The 24,008-nt window shown below is 32.4% G+C and overlaps 2 protein-coding genes across 2 annotated transcripts; one reads left to right on the top strand and one right to left on the bottom strand.

The window, feature by feature from the left end:
* Positions 1-2,191: 2,191 nt before the first annotated feature.
* LOC145333272 (uncharacterized) lies at positions 2,192-12,326 on the bottom strand. Its single transcript, XM_080178404.1, has 19 exons — positions 12,211-12,326; positions 11,556-11,690; positions 11,059-11,137; positions 10,817-10,883; positions 10,075-10,145; positions 9,323-9,344; positions 8,955-9,038; positions 8,522-8,547; positions 8,147-8,242; positions 7,645-7,720; positions 7,280-7,348; positions 6,755-6,819; positions 6,233-6,294; positions 5,061-5,109; positions 4,385-4,469; positions 4,047-4,099; positions 3,755-3,793; positions 3,028-3,096; positions 2,192-2,246 (listed from the first exon to the last, which is right to left on the bottom strand). The coding sequence occupies exons 1-19, from the start codon at positions 12,239-12,241 to the stop codon at positions 2,192-2,194; spliced, it is 1,233 nt and encodes a 410-aa protein (XP_080034530.1). The 5' UTR covers positions 12,242-12,326.
* Positions 12,327-13,194: 868 nt separating this feature from the next.
* Positions 13,195-23,666, top strand: LOC145334791 (N(4)-(Beta-N-acetylglucosaminyl)-L-asparaginase-like). The gene is made up of 15 exons (XM_080180396.1): positions 13,195-13,332; positions 13,822-13,904; positions 15,108-15,176; positions 15,563-15,601; positions 16,737-16,778; positions 17,632-17,709; positions 17,975-18,098; positions 18,608-18,666; positions 19,260-19,338; positions 19,604-19,660; positions 19,918-19,993; positions 21,026-21,099; positions 21,840-21,931; positions 22,360-22,456; positions 23,306-23,666. Exons 1-15 carry the CDS (start codon positions 13,290-13,292, stop codon positions 23,371-23,373), a joined length of 1,080 nt encoding a protein of 359 aa, XP_080036522.1. The 5' UTR covers positions 13,195-13,289; the 3' UTR covers positions 23,374-23,666.
* The last annotated feature ends 342 nt before the right edge of the window (positions 23,667-24,008 follow it).

Below are 24,008 nucleotides of genomic sequence, written 5' to 3'. Positions count from 1 at the left end.
TTTATTTAGATTGGACTTTTACTATTAGGTGGCTAGAAAGGAAAAAAGGTTCAGCTGACAACTATTAGGGCAAGAAGTTAAGTTGAGAGTGAATCAAATATTGAATAAAACAGTTGGATATCATACAAGATGAGGAAAAAATAAATAGAGCTGATTATAAATTGTTAATTTTAATGATTATTGGCAGGGATAATTTTCCCACATGCATTGGAAGGAGAAGTTGGCTTCTTACCTCCAAAGAATCAAAATTTACAGTTTACAAAAATTTACACTTCTCAAATACAAATTTATATATTTTATTAAACAAAGTATATGGATGTAGAAAGAAATTTCAAATTATAAGAATCTAGCATTTAAAATAGAAATTATTAACAATTATTTATATTGACTAATTTAATAAAATTTAAATAGTTATTGAAGTAGTAATGTAATAAAATATTGACATTCCGACCACAAAGATAATTTATACCACAAATGTTTAAGAAATCTGAATCATTTCATTTCATTGTTAACCTCTTTAATGTTACAATCAACGTATTTACAACTTTGGCTACTATTAGCCATATTGACAGCTGGCAAATGCTGTATAGTGGAGATCAATAAGGCAACTTGGAATTTTAATCCAAGTATTGGAGAGGAATTTCACTATGTAAACAGTGTGACAGACTGCAAGTCAAAATGTTTAGAAGATCCTGGTAATTGTAGAGGATACACGTTTTGTTTCGTACGTGGCTGACGTAGACGGCTGATGCCTGACCTATGGCCGTACACAAGATCTTAAAGTGCAGACGCACTTAAACCTTGCTACTTCCCGCATGAATCAAAACTAGTGCAGTTACAAATACAAGTTTATTGTATGAAATGGTGGGCACAAATCGTTGATCATGACAAGCCGGGGAGCACTCAAGGTATATTCAGCACGGAGGACACCATATTTCATTGCAAAACATAGTTTTTCATTCAGACAAGCTCTGCACTTATCAAAGGAATAAATCAAAATGGCCACATGGGCTTTTGTTTAGGCTTGGTGCGCGTTCCTTGTTTAGAATGCCGCACGCACATATGAAATTCAAATGTTGGCGTTCTTCTAACAACCCAATAATAATAAGGAAAAGAAAGAAAGGATAAGGGTTCAAATTCACACGGGAAACATACTATTATAATTCCAATACACGTTTACTTAAAACGGTGTTGTTGGATCCTGTTACATCTTCCAGGAGTTAATGGGCATCCATTCCTGTGAAACCTGTTATAGTGGAGTCACTTATGAGATTCTACCAGGGGCTTGTGAATTTGATGAAGACAATGAGTTAACCGAGGTTAACACAGAGTCTGCAGAAGAGTGTTATCAGCAATGTGCTAAAACCACTGAATGTGAAGCCTTTACCTGGTATGATCCAGCATCAGAATTTCCAAAGGTCTGCTATCTTTACACAAGTTGTCTGGACATAGCCTCTTGCAGTGGCTGTTCTTCAGGAAAACTAAATTGTATAGAAGCTTCTTAATGCTTTGACTATAATATTTTGGATGAGGAACTAAGAAATTGGAATGTTGAATCAGAAGATGATGATAATAAATTTGAAGATCTGTTATCATCCTCAAACCGAAGTCCAAGATGGATGGGGGCTGGATACTACCGCATGGTGCGACCTGCCGGTACAATGATACCAGAAAGAAAACCTCACTTCATGGCGTGTTGAACATGCTATGGGGGATACCTTGATGAGGGAAGTCATCCTGATGACTATATTGAGGTGGAAAGAACAGTAAGATTTGCAAGTGACCTCTATACAATCAACATAACAATAACTAAATGTCCTGGTGAGTACTATGTCTATTATCTGCCTGATACACCCAGTTATGGATACAGATACTGTGCTAGAAGTACTTTTGATTAATGCTAAACTTTTAATGTTCAAATACAATATATTAAATGTTAAAAACTTTGTCTGTATTTACTTATGTATGAAAAATTTATGATTTATGTAATTTTAAAACTATTTCTAGATGACCTAAGAAAAATATTTTATTAAGAAAGGAATATAGCAATTGGCATTCAATTAAATATTAGTTTAGTGTTTAATGAGATCTTAAGCTACAGACTGACAGACATCCTTCTGCTAAAGATCACTTAAGTGAAAGGTTTTGTGATTTATTTTTAAAAAATATATACATATTTCAAAATACCAATCTAAAAATCTCCAAAAATATGATTTCTCAATAGTCGTATTACTCTGAAAGGATCTAAAAAATAATTAAATCATCTTTTTAATTACTTTTCAGCATACAGTGGGATATTTTTTTTTGTGCAGACCTAACCTAACAAAAAATTGAACAACACAATACAAGATAAAAAATCTTACTTGAAAGTTTTATAACCAAAGATCTAACTCATTACCATGCCCAGTTGGGACTTTCAGACAAAGGACATGCAATCAAAGATTTGGTTGTGTGTTGGGTCACGGGTTTTATTTGATTTTATTCTAAAATATTACAACCCAATTTAAGATAAAAACAGTCTTTAAAAATTTTAAACCCAAGGTCTAATAGTTGGATAGATGAAAGGGCAACATAATAAAACAAAAACATTTGATTATCCAACTCATAATAATCAGCGACCTTGGCTTAACACATAGCGCAAACGCTTAACATGTAGCGCGACATCAACAGACAGAGTGGGGGGAATTTCTTGTCCCAAAACAAGGGCATCTCATTACCAGACAAACTTACAAAGGTCTTGCAAAAAAGAGTTGTTTGTCTGCTGGGTGTTACTTTACCTAATGTCCGGATTGTATGGAAATTAAAATGGAGATTTTGACTACCCTCGGTTATCTTACGTTGTTGAACCTGACCTTAAAGTGTCCGTATGAGTTAATTAATAGGTAATTCAACTCCTATAATGTAAACAGTTCTGTAGTTCTTTTGAAATTAATCGTTACACACACACACACACACACACACACACAAAGTTCCTATTACTTTTAAATAAGGATAAATAAGATGTTAAAAAGATGATAAAATTTTCCTGTATTAATATTGTAGAAAGAATATAATTCAACGCTGGAAATGTCATTGAATTGACTACTACAATCACCCCTAAAATGTAATTTAAATAAATTAAAGATTTCAGGGGGGGGGGGGATATTTGTTATTTTAAAATAATTAAATTGTTTTCAAGATTCCCCTAGGAAGTGATTATATTTTTTTATAATTACTTTGTCTATCTGTCTGTCTGTCCGAAAGGAAATAATATTTCCATGGAGAAGATGAATATAGAATATGATTTACTTGGATTTTTGTTGAAGTTCACTTGATTATGTAGCATCTACACTATAATTTTCTTTGTTCGACTTTCTGTTTCATATATTTATTTAAAAAACATAGGGACAGACAGATGGAAAGACTTTGTTATACTTTGCATTATATGAATGCTAACAGCTACGCCCATAGAGGCCTCTAGGGGCACTTGAGGAGGGGAGAGTTGAATTTAATAACCCAATTTATTATTTTAGATTTTAAAAGAAAAAGGAAATTTTTTTTTTTTTTTTGGGGGGGGGGGGTTAATTTTTTTCTTGGGGCGATTTCTCTTGGGAGGGTGGTGGTACCCTCCCCCAAAATAGTTATAAACCTTCCCAGGACCTATCAGAAGCTACCCTGTTAAGGAGAACCTGATCGGTTCAGCGGATAGCGAGATCATTTGGTACAAACAAACAAACAGACACACATCCTGTTACTTTATTATAAGGATTGTTACCTTGTTCCGATTCTAAGTAAAGCAGAATACTTTGTAGTGCTTAAAAGAATAAAAATATCATAAATTATCAGATTAGAAAATTATTTTTAAGCAAAGTAATACTATTAAGGTTCTTTCAATGAAAGTGTCGGTTGAGCACTGAAATCCCTCTCCATTCTTTGAAGATGTATAAGAAGATATTATAAAATTTAATAAAATCATGAAACTTTTTGCATATTATACGCTTTAACTAATAAAAAATTAATTTAATAATAATTTAAAATCTATATGATTAATGCATGAACAAATTTACCTGTTTATTAAAGGCCAAGACATTCCCATGCTTAAACAATACAGTCCAAGATTCTGTAGAAAAAATAGTGTTTTAAATTTTTCATTTCTGGGTTCAAATTAACTAACACGGGATTTCAAAATTCTAGATTACACCAGATTTTCATGTTCTCTAATATAGTGAACTTGTAGATGGCTAAAATAACGATTCTACCTTCCACCCCTTTACCCCATCCCCTCCCCCTGCTGGGTGAACGAACTGTTCAATAAACGAGTTCCATGTTAGCAAACTTTTAAAGTAGAGTTGCTCCTCTATAAACGCGATTTAAAATTTTTAAAAATAATAAAATATATATATACCCTTTGGTAAATCTGAATGATAGTGAAAAGTAAATGAATAAAGTCTTCATTAACTTGATCTCCTATTATTAATATCTCATTATCCCTGAACAAGAATAATCATTTAAAACACTTCAGAAAAAAATGAACATATTTTAAAATTAACACAAAAATATTTTCTCTCTTTACAGATAAATTGTTAAGCAATCGATAATTCAAGTATAGAGATTAGAGTAAAACACTAGAGGAAGAAAGGGTTAAATAACTGTAACTCCCCATCGCAACCGCCTTGTGCTACCTTTTTATTGGGTCATTTAAAATCGACCAATGGTATCATCGCTTATTTAACACAGCTAAGTAGCAGAAAATAAATTAGAAGTAGACAAAAGAGGTCTTTGAAAAAGGAAGGGAGTTAGATGTCTGTATATACATCTATACTATAGATCTGTTGTATAGAGAGTTGTATTATAGTCAGAAAATCTAAAATTGAAAAGCAGTTAATAACAAAGCAATTTTTAAACCTCTAGCTATAATAGGCGTCGGAAAGTAAGGCCACCTTTAAAATATCTATAGAGGTATTACACAATCAATTAAAAAATGTTGGTTGTTAAAGAGGAATAAACATTCTACAAACATTTCTAAAGTAGAGAAATGTAAAATATAGAGTGGCTTCACTAAAAATAAATCAAGTAATTACTTGTGACTATTTAGCAATGTTATTGCATAAACAGATCCAACCTTTAAACCTGAAACAAAAACATTTACAATAATTTAAAAACTTTGTAAAAGGAATACAAGGTCTTTGATATCTAAAGCCTTAAAACTTTGTCAAAGACGCTTTTAATGTGTAAATAAACAAGGATGACAACATCCATAAGTAGCAAAGCACAAAAAATCGTGGATGGAAATACGTAAAAGAAGATTTAAAGTGTATTTATTAAAAACAAGAATAGATTTATTGGAGAAAATAAACACGAAACCTTGTTTTATTTTTAATGATGACGACGGTCAAAGTAGATTACATAAAAGATTCTCATAACAATGGGAAAAATTATTTTGATACTGATGTCCCAAAAAAGTTTGAAAATTGGACCAAAAACACCAAATATATAGGAAAATATGTAAAACATATAAAAATAGCCAAAAACCTGATAAAAGGCAGTCTGACCGCCATGGTTGTTTTCTTGAAATGACGGGAAATTTAATTTTGATATCTATAACTGAAAAAAATTTGAAAATCGGACCATAAACACTGAAGATATGGAGAATAATGTGAAAAAATATGAAAATAGCCTAAAACCTGCAAAAAGGCAGTCTGGCCGTCATGGTTGTTTTCTTTAAACGACGGGAAATTTAATTCTTATATCTATAACTGAAAAAATTTTGAAAATTGGACCATAAACACTGAAGATATGGTGGAAATGTGAAAAATACAAAAATAGCCTAAAACCTGCAAAATGGCAGTTTGACCGTCATGATTTTTTACTGTAAACGACAGGAAATTTAATTTTGATATCAATAACTGAAAAAAATTTTAAAATCGGACCATAAACACTGAAGATATGGAGAAAAATATGAAAAATACAAAAATAGCCTAAAACCTGCCAAAAAACGGTCCGACCGTCCTTGATGTATTATAGTTAATTGTGCTCCTTAATAATGGGAATGTTGTCAAAAAATTTCAGCTGTCTATCTTTAATAGGAGCCGAGAAAATCACGTTTCCCCTATTCTGTCTCATGACGGACAGACGGACGGACAGACGGACGGACGGACGGACAGACGGACGGACATTGTGAATTATAGAGTATCTTCGCTACTAATAATAATAAAAAATTTCAGAAAGGTCTTATTTAAAAATTTCAACTTACCTAGACCTAACTTGCAATGGAGGTCTATAATATCTTTCCAATAATCTCTATCATGCGCTTCTCTGAATTAAGAACAAGGACGATTACATCTGATACTAAGAAAAATGTTTGAAATCTCATGACCAATGAGAGAGTTAGGAAAAAAACTGGAAAAAAGAATTAAACATTTAGTGCTGGAAATTGAAAAATATAAATTTTGAAAAGAATGAAACACTAAAAGTCATTCCATCATAAAATTCAAACATTTAAAGTTGGGGTATTTTGCACTAGAAGCATGACTCATACTCATTAGGGTTTTAATTTTCACTTATAGGTTGCAGTTAAGTTTTAGTGAAGTAAAGATAAAAAAGAAAAAAGGGATAAAATTTGAAGGCAAGGACTGACAAAGCAATTATAGAATAAAAAGAAAAAAATATTCTAAATCATAAAGCATTGCCAGCATCAATTTTAGGATATTTAATATTTTAAGTATTATGTGACCTCCCCAGATCGCCTCAAGAAGTAACTAGTAATATATTCTACCTGTATGTTTGTGAAGCTAGGTAATTGGTTAGATGTTGACCAATAAAATTTTCATCTATAAAGATCTAAATATTAATATTATTAAATATATGTATCCTTCCATTGTTTATTTGACCATAAGACTATTCTCTATCAATTCATCCATTTATCTCTATAATTAGATATCTTTATCTCTGAAAACTTATCTATTTACACATAAATACATCTCTCCTATTTGATACTAGTTGTGTACCTCTCAGGTTATCTATCTATGAAACCACTACAAATCCATTATTCTGTCACTCCTCTAAAAATCTGATTATCCATTAATCCATTCACTCAACCTCTTATCTAACTAGTTGTCTATCTCTCAATCTATCTATCAAGCTACTTGTCTATCTACACATCCATTCATCAACTCATCACTAGATCAACAATACATCAATTCATCCATCAATCAGTTTATCAACCTATCCATCAATCTGTCCATCCATTTATCTATTTATTTATCTATTTGTATATCACTTGCTTTATCTAACTATCAACCTGCAAATGAGTATGTATTTGGCTGGCCCCAGCTCTTGGGAACATATCCCACAGTAACATTCCATGTGTCTTAAAATCAATTTGGAGATATGATGATTCATAATTGTAAAACAAAATATGTTATAATTATTGAGAAAGAAAGGAGTTAAGATTAATTTAAACTACATTGAAATAGCCTTGTTTTGATGTTCTAGTTTAAATGGTAATACATATTAATTCAAAGGTATTTAATTGTTTTCAGTGTCTTTTTAGGGTAACTTAACAATCTTGTATACACTCATAACATTAATAATACGTTTAAACTTTAATCTACAGGTCAAGATAATGTAGAATATTACACACAGATTTTAAGATCTAAATCTTACCAATGTACGGTTTTCAGAACTGATTTTCTGAAACCATAGATTTGCACATCTAAACATATCCCAGTAATCTTCAAGTCTAAAATATTCATCTAATTCATGCAAATATGAAAACAGAACAAAAAATTTTCTTCCTAGTGTTTTTTGGCCATCAAATAGTTTAATAGAAGTAAATGCATATACAATGGACATAGAATACATGGATATATATTGACAGGGGAAAATTTTCATCAATTTAGCTTTCTAATATGGTTCTCATTTATTGGTCAGTTTGTTCATTCAATAGGAGGGAAGGGAATGTGGTAAAGGGGGTGAATAGGGGGTATAGTTATTTTATCCAGCTGCAAGTGTCACTTTATTAGAAAACATGAAAATCTTGTACATTGCAATTGTTTACATGTAATAATAATATTATCAAGGAGTAAAACATTTAAAATATTTCTGATGCCTCACTAGATAAACACGTACACACACATTTAGTAAAAACATAAAAACAAATAGTTACCCCAAATCAAGAATGCTGTGTTTATTTGAAATAATTATTCCATTGTATGGTCCAACCATTCGGAATAGGTTGGCTGCTGATATACTTGTACTTGTTCTAGATATATACATATCAGGGATAGGACAAAGGAAGAAAAGTTGGTGTTTGTAGCACTAATCAAAGAAAAAAATATAAAGGATAGCTGATTGAAGTTTCATAGATATCTGTATGGATAGTTAGGTAACTTTATGAATTGATTATGACAAAAATGTACATTTTCGAGAAATCTATCTGCAAGAAAATTCTACTCATGACAATACATACATATATTTATAGTTTATTTGCACTGTAAAAGGTTTCTAATGTGCAATAATTCATATTTTTTTCTTTATTTACCTTATGCGTCCCCAAATTTCTTCTGCCTGAAAAAAAAACAATATTAATTATTTTATTAATCATTTAATGATCTCTTTACTATATTTTTGTAATTAAACATTTATTTGTACTGTAAAATTATTTCCAGTGTGGCTTTGAAACTGATTGGTATCCTTTAGATTAGAACCAGTTCTTATTCATACCTAAAAATCATGTATAGCATCGTATTACAGACAACTTTACACTAATATTATAATAAAAATCATAAAATCAATACCAGTTTTATTTCTGTCCCACGGACACAACACAACTGGTGTTAATTTTATAATTTTTCATTTTAATGTCCGCGAAAATCTGCCTAAAATACGATGTAATAAATAACTATTCTAATTGGCATGGAATCATATTAAAAATTATGTAAACATTTTAAACTAATATATTAAAATGAACTTACTGTGTTATTTTCTGGTGAGCAAAAGTCACAATTGTCCAAACTTTTCTCTATTAGACTTTCCAAAAATGGTTTTTGATCAGAAACCTTGAAATGATAAACAAAAAATCATTATTCATTGAATTAGGGCTCGGCATTCGCGTGTCAGCTGTCAGTAAGCTTCAGGGGAAACAACCCTTTACAATTTTAAAAATCAGCTGGAAGTCTAAACCTTACCCAAATGCCAAAAATTTCAAAGCGTGCAAATGGGTTTAAATTTGAGGCTTAGTCTTAGCTGATGAGCCCTGATTATTTAAAAAGGTATTAATTGTTTAAAGAACTTAATGCATAAATTGTGAAAAATATATCTTTTACAAACCAAAAACGGTTACCTGTACGTTTGGTCTTTTAGCTCTAAAAAAAAGATAAAAATGCTTAAAATTTTGTCTCTACAATATCCTATCATCCTTATATAAAGTAACAGGATGTTTGTTTGTCTGTGTGTGTGTCTGTGTGTCTGTGTGTCTGTGTGTCTGTACCGAAGGATCTCGCTAACCGCTGAACCGATTGGGTTCTCCTTAACAGGGTAGATTGTCATATGTCCCGGGAAGGTTTTTAACTATTTTGGGGGAGGGTACCACCACCCTCCCAAGAGAAATCACAATAAAATCGAAAAAAAATGAAATATTCCCGCTGCATAGTGTCGCTAGCGTAGTCTCGCTAGCGTAGTCGCGCTGCATAGACGCATGAATTTAACAATTGATAACATAGACAAGTTATTTCTCAAATTAGATATTTAAAATAAAAAAAAAACATTTAAAGGCCACTAGATAGTATAAAGTAGTAATTTTTTGTCTGGAGCTTAAGATCTTAATAACTACTAAACTGATAGGTTCACATAGGTCCAGTGATGGTTTTAGGCTATTTAACTTTCAGGTTTAATTCTTTAAGTCATGGTTTTAAAATATTTTTCCAGCCCATTTGAATACTGAGCCCCTAAAAGGTAGGACCGGAACTGCGGTTCAGTATGCTAATTCTTATGATAATACTCCAAATATCCAAACAAAGTTTTAATTAAAATTAAGAGTTGTGATTTAGCAAAGAATATTCTCGCGCTTCCTATCCTTGTTAAAAAATTATTTACCTTATTGGATTAAAATTTGTTGCTTCATTTGTGAATTTATTTCTTACTTCTATGACTTTTTGGTGGTTAACCTTTCAAAAATAATTTTGTTTATTCTACACTTCCTACTTTATAATATGCTAGCGGCTACCCCACTAGAGGCCTCTCGGGAAGATTTTTTTCAGAAGATATTTTGATGATATGGTGTGGGGTATCCCTGAAACTAAGTAGGTATAAAACTCCCCTGAACCTTAATGAAGCTTCACTGTAAAGTAGAACTATATCTGTACAACGGTTATCGATATTCTTCGCTACACACAGATAGACTGACATCCTGTTACTTTTATGTAAATAAAAAGACTGTTGGTTGCATAGTGGGACAAGCTATGAAAAAAATGATTATATACAGGACTAATTTTGTGTTAGTTATAGCATATTTAGGTTTTCAAGGCTAAAGATCTCATTTTTCATTTTGTCAAAAATTCTTTAAGGATTTTCCAGACTCAAAGCTCCCATAAAGATACATTTTTCTGTATATCAAAATGAAGATCTATGATTTAAAACATTTTCCAGTATGGCCTTGAAACCTATTAATATCCGGTCCTTCGCCATAATTAATACATAAAATTAACACCAGTTTTGTAATCCTGGCCTTTGGCCCCTCGGGTCTAACAAAACTGGGTTTAATCTTATTTTAATTTCCACGCAAAGCTGTCTTCAATACGATGCTATAAATAACTATTAAAATTATTATTATACCTACTTCTTTTATTAAGTTAGAATTTCCATTTAACCAAGATGATACTTTCTCTGTCATACTTGATGGTATTCTTAATTTTTTTTCATTATTAGAAGATAGTAATAGGTTGGATGACAATATATCAGTAAACCATTAATTTAAAATAAAACATGGAGTTTAAAAATTAAAAATATATGGAATTAAATGATAGAAAAAATCACAAAACCTTGTAAGCTAATAATGATAAAAGTCTTGGCCAACTTTACCTTAAATAACTTGAAGTAATTTTGATATCATATATAAGATGTAGAATTTCCATATTTTCCCCCATACAGTCTCCTGAATCTAAATAAAAATTTCCTCTAAGCAAGTATAAAAGGAACCCAAAGGGATAAGTCAATGGCTGATAAATTTACGCACAAAATTAACCCTTTTGTAGATTAGAATAAGTGGTTGAAACGTTTGAACACTCAACGTATTGACCCAACCAAACAACCTATAATTTAGAGCATCAAATGTCATCAAATTTAGAGCATTGCATTGTATTATAAATAGCTTTCCGACGATAATTTTTTTTCAAGTATAAGATTAAAACAGTTTTGTTAGTCCAAAGATGCCGAAGGTATGGACTAACAAAAACTGGGTTTAATATTCGTAGAAAACTAGATATAATATGATACATAATTTTTCAGTATGGCTTAGAAATGGTTCTAATCCAGCGGATATTAATCGGTTTCGAAGCCATACTGAAAATATATTTTACCTAAAAATTGTGAAATATCTTCTATCTTTTTAATTCTTGCGACTTCATTTTTGTTACAATTTCTATATTTTTCATCATTTTTGTGTCTTCTTATCTGTGTCACACCAAAGACAATTAAAATGATAAATATTAAACCTAAAAAAAGAATAATTATGTCTTTAAGATTATATATGTGGCAATATCATTTTTGAAATGTTTAGGATGAAAATCAAAGCAATGAACTGCATAATGGATGTAGAATATATGTGGATATTATGACAGGGGAAAATTGTCGTCGATTTTGGTTGCTATTTCCCCTGTCATTTATTGATTACTTCGTTCATCCAGAGGGAGGGGAGGGTATTTTGTGAAGTGGGTGGAGGGAGGGTTGTTATTTTAGCCCGCTACACTTTTTTTACTTTTTTAGAGTACATGATAATCCGAGTAATAATAACTCCATTACTGCAATACAAAATGTAATAATTCAATATAAAATTATTTTGTAGTATAGACAGATATATATATTATTTGTATAGATAAACATTTTACTTTACGCCTACGGTCGTTGATTGTTAGACAGACATAGCCTAGTAATATGTATAGCTGTGCAGCTAACTAAAATTTGTCTTTTTGTTAAACTTATTTTAGAAACGACGATTAACTTAAAATGTATTACCGATAATAGTTTTTTGTATTATTTTATTCATTTTATAGCTCTAAAAAAATAACAAAAACTAAATAAAACTAATTAAAAATATCACTGAAAATGAAAACTGTACATGTTGATAAAAATGACTAAACCTTATACTGCAAAATTTTGAATGAAGATAGTAGTATTTACTTTTGATAAGAACCAGAATGATTATGTCCATATGTAGCAAAGCAATATAAAAACCTAATTTTTAGAAAACTGGATATAATACGATGCTAGACATAGTTTTTTTTGCATGGATGAGAACCGGTTCCTATCCACCGGATTCGAATGAATACGAGAAATAATCATTATTTCATAGATTTTTTTTAGATAGTTTAAAGGATTTTTACTTTTGCCAATATTTGAATACTAGGAAAGGACAATGTATGTTAAAATAACCAATGATAATAATGGATATATTATTACATGGATTTAGTGTTCTATAATAAAGTAAAACTTGCAGCGGGCTAAAATAACGATTCCCCCTTTCCATCCCCCTTAACTCATACCTTACCTCCTTCTGGATGAACGAACTGGCCCCAGTTACATGTCAGCAAGCTGAATTGACTACAATTTTTTCCCTTTCATTATATCCTCGAATATTCTATACAATATGATCTTGATAATTGAAATAAAAATCATTAGATGTCGTCTTACTCATATCTTTCTAAAAAGAAAGCAAAATATAACTCTAGTAGACAACCGGTATTTCTGCTTCTAATGTCAATATTTATTTTAACAATATTAGGATCAAGTTCGGTTCACTGAGAAGGGTTTTGTTATCATAAAACTGTCAATATCATTTGGAATAGCCTAGACTCTATTATATATTTATAAGGGTATAGCAAAACACATAAACTACTAAAATACGATTTCTCGCTCGTTTTCTTCTGCCGTGTGCCTTATTTTTTAGTCTTTTCTATTCCAGATTGCTTGCTCTTCTATAAACTTTCTTTCATATTTGCTACTCAATCCAATATTATCATAGTGTTCTTATGTTTAAGTTTTATAGATAACAGTTAGACATGATTAATACATAAGTGAATATAGTTATATAAATAATGTTGAAATTTTTAGTTTTAAGTTTTGTAATTTTCTATTCAGGTATTGTCTTTTTAGTTTATAAACAAGGACAATTAGTTCATATTAACTCAGCAAATTATAAATAATGCAAGATTTGTAAACTGTGATATTGTAGTAATATAAAATCTTCATTATATAAAGTTGTAAGGATTTTTAGTCTGTAGCAAAGATTTTGATGACTACTGTTCTAATTAGGGAAGCCTCACATATGTCATGTGAGATTTTAAGCTATCCTATTTTTTGATGTAGGTCTTTGGGAGGGTTTAAGCTATTTTTCTGCTCTTCGACTTGTACTCCTTAGATACTAGAGGCCAAAATTCCATAATTAAGCATATAATATAAGGCTTTTTAATGTACTTTAACCTAGAAGTTTTCATACGCCCATAGTCCTTCTACAGACGTACAGTTTATTTTTATTTTATTTTAGATTAACTGCGCTACCTCGTAAAACAAGGACAAATAATCGAATGGGAACGGAGTGAATTAAACTGAATAATTGTAGATATTTAGATTGTTCAATCCTGTATGAAATGGAAGGGAACAGTATAACCATCCACCAATTACCAGAAAACATTCAGACGGCCGTTTTAAAGGCAGGGATAATGGACGAATTAAATTATTCAAAAAATTAACTAAAAGAAGGTGCCCTAACTTTTGTGATTAAAAGAAATAGCTAGTTGGTGCTTTTAGTAAGTAGTAGAAGTAAAATGATCCATAGAATTTAGATATGCAATCGTTTTTATTGAAGACCTCTTATTTTTGAAGTTTTAAAAAAATAAGTTGGTAAAGAAAATTGCCTTTATGAACAAAATTAGTAAGATCTTTAATTTGACACCTTACTTTTTAAATTCTGTTGAGTACCTAATTATCGAAAAAATCTATTTTGTTGAAGCCCGGAATCAAAACTTTGAACTTTGGGAGCAAGTCACAAATGGGTTAAAACAAAATCACAAAAGTTAAGACATGTTCTTTTAAAAATGGGTTCATGAAGGAATGGATTCAATGCATCATAAGTTCAAGATGAAAATTAAGCCCGAGTCTAAAATAATGTTGAACAAGGGGGGGGGGGGGAAGTTTTGACACATTTGCGTAAACAGTGAGTATAGGCTTTATCTTTGGACTGAGAGGATAGGTTATTAGGGATAAAATCATTCTTATATGATGAACTTCCCCCAGATTTAAGATTTTTTGGATAGGCCTCCAGGTTCCAGAGCTCCAGGCCTCCAGGTCCTCTCTGTACAGGTAAAAATTTTAAAAAATAATCTTTTATTGAAGAGTTAGATGTCAACCTATGAAACAAAATATGCATATTTTTGAATGTTGTTCACATAATTGAAGAAAAAAAATGCATATTTTGTTTCATAAGTTGACTTTTAACTCTTCCAAAAATTTTTTTTTTTAAATTTGTACCTGTACAGAGAGGACCTGGAGGCCTGGAGCTCCGGAACCTGGAGGTCTATCCAAAAAATCTTAAATCTGGGGGAAGTTCATCATATAAGAATGATTTTATCTCTAATAACCTATCCTCTCAGTCCAAAGATAAAGCCTATACTCACTGTTTACGCAAATGTGTCAAAACTTCCCCCCCCCCTTAACCTAGCTAGCTTTATCAAACTCTCTTACTTCTTAATAGTGATAATCTTTGATTACATAATTCTCTAATCCTTACGTCAGTCTTCAGGTTAGGGGTCTCGTGCTCAATATGCACTTTCAAGAAGAGCGTAAATATTTTCAAGTGCGTTCTATTTACGTAGCTACTGATATGCCTTGTCCATTATCCCTGTATCATATCCAAGGGTGTAACTGGAGGACCCATAGTCATTAATACCTGGAACTTCAAAGAGGCAAATCTGAAAGCCTGGGAGGTATATGTTTTTATCAAAGCTGGCGGTTTCTCCTAAATTAGTTTCATTTGAACAAAAGATAGTATATATGTATTATTTAGACAACTACCTGGTTCAAGTGGTAGGGACCCTTTTCGTCTGCTAGAAAATTGCTTTCTGTTCTGTAGGGACTCTGCTGTGTTTATATTTTCGACGATATTAGCTGATTTCAAAGACCTAATACAACTCATTTATATAGCTCATGTCCCGTCTAATCTTTTACTTTAATATCTAATAAGGGGAGGGGGAGGGGGTGATGGTAAAGAAATAGACTTGAAAGAAATCACCACACCACCAAGTAGTTTTTTTTTAAAACTAGGACCTATATGCTTTATCGGGTATGTACTATGCAATGAATTTTTTTTTAGGTTTTAGAATCTGGAGGCAATGTTTTGGACAGTATAGAGGTGAGATATTAACTTGAAATTGAAGCTACTCTATAACTAGAGAATGCCAGAGCCTTGATTCACTGAAGTTAGGATTCAGATGCACGAGGAGATTTGAGGTGAGAATCCTTTGGCCAATCCTAAATTGGTAAGCTTCGCGCACAGCTGGGTGTATTCTATGTTACATTACAAGCTGACCCGCAATTCTCGTGGAAGCTACTCAATTATTACATCACCCTGGCCTAGAGTTTTGGCAGGTGTTCCATATTAAGCCACCCTTATTAATGGCACTCTCATATGAATGAGGAGCATGGACAAAGGAAAGCACGATTACAGTTGCTTGATAGGTAGGATCCTAGCTTCCTACAAACCTCCCTCCTTTCAACCTAAGGGCATCTCAGGGAAGGTTGCGTGATTATATTCTGACAAATTGCAACAGCATTTGTCATCCAAGTGCAATATCTATGAGAGGACTTGAACTCGGGTATTCCTAACCACAGCGTAGTGCGCTAACCACTACTCTATTGGACACCCACAATAATTTCCAGTAGCTTAGTCCCTAGAATCTAGGGCTATCAATATTCGAAGGGGAATAGGAAGATGGCAGAAAAAAAACCCAAGGCCATACTAAGACTTTAATTGTGCATTTGGAGACTCTGTGAAGCTTCCCTTAAATGGGAATTTCAACCAATTTAGGGGCTAGCATAACGAACAAACCAAAAACTGCTCTTTTATATGATATAAGTTTTTATTCTAATATAAGATTTTGGGTCATGTGAAGAAAACGAAGTTACGGGTTTCGTCGGAACACAGTAATAGTGTCTGACTGATTATGTCGTAACAAAAAAAATTAGCCAATGAGAGCCCGTTATTGACCAATGGTAAAATTTATGGTGGCCTCTCATTGGCTAATTTTTTTTGTTAGGTCATAATCAGTCAGACACTATTACTGTGTTCGTTTCGTCGTATTTTCACAGTAGCTTTTGAAAGGCTATTATTGGTTAGGTGATTGCCCCGCAGGGTTAGGCAATTGGCCTGGCAGGGTTAGAGCCTTCTGCAATGACTAGAAATAGGAGAAGGCTACTGTATAAATATGACAAAACCCGCAACTTCGTTTCCTTCTCATGACCCAAGATTCTTATTAATTTATTTTCAGGAAGGTTGCACCGTATGTGAAGAACTTCAATGCGATGGAACTGTAAGTTTTTGTTGTTGTTCCGAAGCTTCTCTATATGCCCTTTTATCCGTCCATCTATCCAAAAGTTTGTAGGTACATTATGAATTGCTGTTTTTTTTTGTGAAGATCCCAAATAGCCAACGAATATTTATCCTATTTTGCCTTGACTTGTCCGTTTCTTCATTCATAATTTTTGTACTTTGCCACTTATAGATGTTGTCATCCTTGTTTGCAAAAAAAAGTTGTGTTTTCTTTAGGTTATTGCTTTTAGCACAATATCACCCATGTCAAATATAATGGGTTTCAACATAAAATCAAAAATAAGATACTAACCAATTAGTCGGTTCAGAATTAAAGTAAAACACTAGAGGGGGATGGGGTTAAATAACTGTATTCCCCATCCAAATGAACTTTGCCGACTCTCAATTGGGTCTTTGAAAATCAACCAATGGTGTCTGGAATATTAACACAGCCAAGTAGGAGAAAAAAATTGCTAGCTGACTAAAAAGGTCATTGGAAAAGGGAGGGAGGTTTTTATCTGTTTGTACATCTATACTATAGATCTGAGGTGGATTCTTAAAAAAAATTTGCCCCACTCATCGCTTAGTGGGGCGAAATTGTTTTCGTGACAAATCCTCCAAAATCACATAAAAAATCTTCAAAAATTAAATAAAATCTTATGTTAATAACCCTTCTATGATTGTGTTTATTTTTTGTAGATTTTTAATGTTATTTTGGTGGATTTTTCACGAAAACAATTTTGCCCCACTAAGAGATTAGTGGGGCAAATTTTTTTTAAGAATCCACCTTTGTTGTTTAAGATATCCTAAGTAACACACAAACAGACAGACAGACGACCCCTTATCTGTTTCAGGTTGGATATGGTGGTTCCCCAGATGAAACAGGAGAAACAACCCTAGACGCGATGATAATGGATGGTAATACATTAAATGTAAGTGATGCTAGGTAGAAACCAACTCTACAAGTGTTAGTCTGTCTTTAAAGCTTTGTTAAGTTACTATTGTCTGCAGTTCTTATATATTTATCGTTGTTTTGTATTAATTGTTGGTTGTACCTTATTCCAGATTTCTTAATTATATACCATAAATTTCTTGGGGTGGTTTTTAGGCTATATTTCTGACATCTCTTTCCCTCCCCTTGAGGCTAGGGGCCAAACAACTATTGATATTTAAATTTAAACGTATCCTTTTTATCAGGTAGGTGCCGTAGGATGTTTAAGGTATATAAAACCAGCAATGCGCGTTGCTAGAAAGGTTTTGGATCATACCAAACATACTCTACTAGTTGGAGAGAAGGCTACACAGTTTGCTGAAACTTTTGGTAAGTTCAGTTCTTAGCTGATATATTTAAAAATAAATTTTAAGGGGTAGGTTTTTGTCCAGGAGTTATTTCTCTTTGGAAGGTTGTGAAACCATCTCTACTTATCAACATTTCCTGTAAAGGAGAACTATATTGGTTAGCTATATCTAAAGTCAAAACAGACTCACAGACAGACTAACATCATGTTACTTCTCTATAAGGATAATGTCCAATCGTTTTACCATCCATGATACTATTGAGTTTGCCTAATAAATTTATCTCATTATACCATTCGTTTGCTTAAACACTTGAGGTTCTTTTATTGTATTTTAATTAGTTGGTTCCAAAAAAGTAATGTATACTTCTAACTAAGAATTTTAATCTCCAGAAGGAAGATATTTTGTGTTTTATTTTTTTTGGATACATTTAAAACAATTTGTTCATTGTCTTATCCCTAATGACCCCGGTTGTTCATCAATGAGTCTTGAAGGGGATTGAATGAAAATAAAGCTGACTCTTATTGATTTAAGGTTTTAAAAGAGAAAATCTGTCTACTGAAGAATCTATCCAGAAGCACAATGATTGGAAGGTATATTTTTAGAATTGCCTAGCGTAGCTGCACTATATTATGTGACTCAGACTATGTATGTTGTTATGGTTTATTGTAATTCCTTTCTTATATTGAAATTTTGAATGTTAAGATAAATGTAATTTACATGTATTAACATTCTTGCATCGTATTATAAACAGCTTTTCGCGGATATAGAATGTTTGTACAATTTTAAGATTAAAACCAGTTTTTTTAGCCCCAAGGTGCCGAAGGCACTAGCTAAAAAAACTGGTTTTAATCTTATGATTGTACATTTTTATATTCGTAGAAAGCTGGATATAATACGATGCTAGACATAGTTTTTTCGTATGGATGAGAACCGGTTCCTATCCACCGGATTCGAATGAATACGAGAATAGTTTTTTCTCGCATCGTATTATAAACGGCTTTCCGCGGATATAGAATGTACAATTATGAGATTAAAACTAGTTTTAATCTTATGATTGTACATTTCTATATTCGTAGAAAGCTGGATATAATACGATGCTAGACATAGTTTTTTCGTATGGATGAAAACCGGTTCTTATCCACCGGATTCGAATGAATACGAGAAAAAATATTATGTAATTTAGGCAAAAGGTTGCCAGCCAAACTTTTGGGTGAACATGTTACCAGATCCTACCAAGAACTGTGGCCCCTATAATCCTACAGGTATAGATAATCTTATTGGTAGGTAGCAGCCAGCTAAAAATTTAGATAAACATGTTGCGAGATCATACCAAGAATTGTGGTCTCTTTAATCCTACAGGTTATAGATGATATATAGATAGGTAGGCAGCTAAAAATTTATATAAACATGTCGCCAGATCCTACAAAAAATATGGGCTAATTATCTTTCAGGTTGTAATTAATAGAATGATATAGTTAAACAAAATTAGTTTATTAGATAGATAATCAAAATATAAAAATGTTTTAGATTCTAAATCCGAGGATAAGAAAATAGAATGGGGAAGATACAATCATGATACAATTGGTATGTAGTTTTGCTATTATTTTTTCCAAACAGCGCATAGTGACTAATAAAAAATGACATTGCAATTGACCAATGGTAAATTGTATAATAGCCTATCATTGGTCATTTCTATTGTATGACGTCATTTTTCATTGGACACTAGACGCTGTTTCTTATTTACTCTTTTAAATACTTAGATGAAATACATATATTTCGAAATTATTTTTTATCATAGTGCTTTGCTGCTTAAAGATTTTGTCATGCTATTTCGTTGTTAGGTATGATTGGTATAGATTCCTCTGGAAATATTGGAGCAGGAACCTCAACAAATGGAGCTAGTCATAAAATTCCAGGGTAAGTAATATCCTATTCCTATACTTAATGACTAATTGGGTTTTTGCTTTTCAGGAAAGAGTGGCCAATTTTATTTGATTATATTTGGCTTTGGACGAAAATAATTCAAAGCTCACATTATCCTTTCCTATTATGTAAAGTAGAACGTTTTTTTTGTCTGAGGCTTAAGATTTCGATAACTACTGAACCGATAGAGTTCTCCATTTAGGGAAGATCCACAATGGACTCGGGATAATTTTATGAAATTTTACCTTTTAGATTTAAGTTAGTAAATGGTACTTTTCGCTTAAGCTTTATGTATGTATTTGGATAGGTTCAGGCTAATTTACTGGCTCCAACAACCTCCCCTAGAGGCTAGGGACGAAGCAAATATTATAATTAGATATGAATAACTAGAGGATGTTCTTCTAATATCTAGAGGATCTTTTATAGGGAAAGATAGGAAATTGCCTAAAACCAACCTAACATTTAATAGTAAAATAGCCTAAAACTATCCATGGACCAATGTGAAGCTTCCCTTATATCGAAAACTTAATTGGTTCATAATTTTCAGACAAAAAACCCTTAATCTAATAATACAAAGTAGCTTGATGTCTGTCTGTTTTAAAAATTACCTCATTGGGCAAAGCCCCTAGAGGCTAGGGGCGATGCCGCTAGTCCTTGTGATAAAGTAAAATTATCTTTGTCTGTGTGTCTGTTTGTACCAAAGGATCTCGCTAACCGCTGAACCGTTCGGGTTCTCCTTAACAGGGTAGCTTCTCATAGGTCCCGGGAGGGTTTATAGCTATTTTCTTGGGGGTGGGACACCCCCAACCCCCCCAAAAAATAAAAAAATACCCCCCCCCCCCAAAAAAAATTCAACCCCCAAAATTTTTTTTTACTTTTTCTTTTAAAATCTAAAATAAGAAATTGGGTTATCAAATTCGACTCCCGCCTCCTCAAGTGCTCCTAGAGGCCTCTAGGGGCACTTTATAATACTAATACTTTATATAATAGGATAGATAATAATATGAAAAAAAATCTAATTTATAGTCGGGTAGGTGACAGTCCAATACCTGGAGCCGGAGCTTATGCAGATACAGAGGTCGGGGCTGCTGCTGCTACAGGTATAACCCAGGGACGCACAAGCTTTTTATTTTGAATGGGGTAAAATGAGGGTTTTCTAAGTTTTGTGAGGGTTAATCTTTTAGTAATTTTTAGTATTTGAGAGGGGTAAACATCCCTTTAATCCACTCATTGAGGTCTATGGTATAACCCATGAAAATATTTTTACTTTTTCGTTGAACTTGAATAAAACGTTCTTCACAGGAGATTGGCTACTAATCAGGCTAGATGACTGAATAAATTCTTAACTAACCCTGTCAGTCTTCTTAGCTAATTCATTTTAATATTAGGAAAGAGGCAGGGATTTAAAGGGATAAGACAATGGCCAATAAGTTGATGTACATCCCTAATGATGTTTTACAAAACTCCCTCCTCTGTGAATTACAGTTATGGGTTGAAATGTTTGTACAATCCACTTAATGAATCAACCAATCAAAACTCATTGAAAGTCCCCAAAGTTGATAAACCAAAACATAAGAAAACTTTATAAAAAACTTTGGGGACTAGTGAAATACCTTTACAAACATATTTTCAAATGAATTTAGTTGTTGGATGAAAAAAACTGTGTTTATTCTTGTTTAGAAACTTACTTTTTGGAGATGGAATGTCAATAATAACTTTTTTGGTATTGTTTTAGACTAAGCTCAATATTTTTTCTCGTCAATTTCAACTGTGATTAATGCTACTGAAGTGCTCATGTCACAGATATAAGTATAAAAAATTGAATGTAATCTTGTGCTAGGTGATGGAGATGTCATGATGCGTCTGCTACCATCTCTGTTAGCTGTAGAGGCTATGCGGGCTGGTGCTACTCCCATGGAGGCTGCACATCAGGTAGATAGATAGTAGATATCTAGATAGATAGTAGCTATCAAGATAGATAGTAGATATCAAGATAGAGAGAGTAGATATGAAGATAGAGAGTAAATATGAAGATAGATAGTAGATATTAAGCTAGATAGTAGATTTCAAGATAGATTGTAGATATCAAGATAGAAAGTAGATAACAAGATAGATAGTAGATATCAAGCTATATAGTAGATATCAAGCTATATAGTAGATTTCAAGATAGATAGGACATATCAAGATTGATAGTAGATATCAAGATAGATAGTAGATACCAAGATAGATAGATATATATTATAAAAGATGTGAGAGGAATCACTAGAAAAAAATGCTGGAAGGATTCTTTTGTAGATAAGTATAGAATAGAAAGAATAAAGGCAAATATATACTTGTTATTTGATGAATTAATATTATAGGCTATAGAGAGAGTATCAAGAAAATATCCAGATTTCATGGGGGCTGTGATAGCCCTCAATAAAGAAGGGGAGGTGGGGGCTGCTTGTAGCGGTATAGGTAAATTATATTTAATTGTAATTGACACATTTCGTAATTGTTTGTTGCATATTTAGCCAGCCGCCTAGCATATCTGCAGTGCAAAATATCTAATAGCAAAAATGAATAGCAATTATGAATACGTACTTATAGTAGGAAGTTAAAAAAAATAAAGAGTTTCGGCAACCTTGAAGTCCAATAAGTCATACAGTGGCGCTTCCTAGCAGCTCTTTCATTATCAAAATAGTTATAAACCTTTCCAGGACATATGAGAAGCTACCCTGTAATGGAGAACCATATCGGTTATGTGGTTAGTGAGATTCTTTGGTAGACACAGAAACATACAGAGTTCCTGTTACTTTTATATATGGATTTAGTCATGTATAGACATTAAAATAGTTGTTTATATCGAACACAAAATATTATATTAGGGAGGTGGAATGTCTTGGCCGTGTAGCATCTTCAACCCAAACTAAATTTTGGCCAAGGGGTTATGCATCAAAATGGTTTCATAACGCTTACTTAACATGGTTTTGGTGCGGACTTTAGAAATTTTCTTTTTAGTAAAGTAGTAAGGTATTTTTTGTCTAAAGAGTAGGAACTCATAATCTTATTGACTGATCATATTGGCTTTTCTATTTTAGCTTGACCAAAATCCCGTGATGGTTTTAGGCTTTTTCATTTTCAGATTTAAGTCCTGGGGTGGTTGTAAGCTATTTGTCTAGCCACTTAATGCCCCTTAGAATACAAAGCCCCCAACAGATGCTAGGGCACCGCAGCTAGCAGAGAATAAAACAATATAGGGTCACTAACTTCGTAAAATAACTATATGCAGTTTTGCCAAATTGAACAAAATATTTCTTGTTTCAGCTGAATTCCCGTTCATTGTGAGCGTGCCGGGCAACCCAGGCGAGGAAAGAAAAGTTACCTGTATTTAGTGATAGTTTTAAAATCTGTTGCATTACGACCTGTTCTCAACCCTACTGAAAAATCATGCATAGCATCGTATAACAGATAATTTTCCACAAATATAAAAAAATAATGACATTTACCAGTTTTGTTAGACCGTGCCTTAGGCTATCAAAACTTGTTTTAATCTTATAATTTTTTATTTTAAAAGAAAAGCTGCCTATAATATGATGCGATAAACAACTATTATTTAACTTTTGATACTTTCCATGTTTTATATTCATCTTGGTTGTATGATAAAATAAACATTATAAATTATAAACCTTTTTTTCCTCTCAATCGTATCGAAATGTAAATCCTTATAATAAAGTAACAGGATCTCTGTATGTCTGTGTGCGTGTTCCAAAGTATCTCAATAACCACTGAACCGATTTGATTATCCTTTACAATAAAGCGTCAAAGAGGTCCTGGGAAGGTTTATAAACATTTTGGGGGAGGGTAGCACCACACACCCAAGAGCAATCCACCCTAGAAAAAAGCAAGTAACCCATAAAAATATTTTTTTTACTCTTTCTTTTTTTTGAAAAAAAATTAGGTTGTCGAATAAATGCACATCCCCTAAGATGATAATAAGATTTATAAACCAACGGATAAGAAAACATTA

This window comes from Acartia tonsa, chromosome 12 (genome assembly GCF_053477335.1).
Source record: "Acartia tonsa isolate MP-2025a chromosome 12, ASM5347733v1, whole genome shotgun sequence".
NCBI classification, from domain to species: domain Eukaryota; kingdom Metazoa; phylum Arthropoda; class Copepoda; order Calanoida; family Acartiidae; genus Acartia; species Acartia tonsa.
This window is presented reverse-complemented; position numbering and strand designations above follow the sequence as displayed.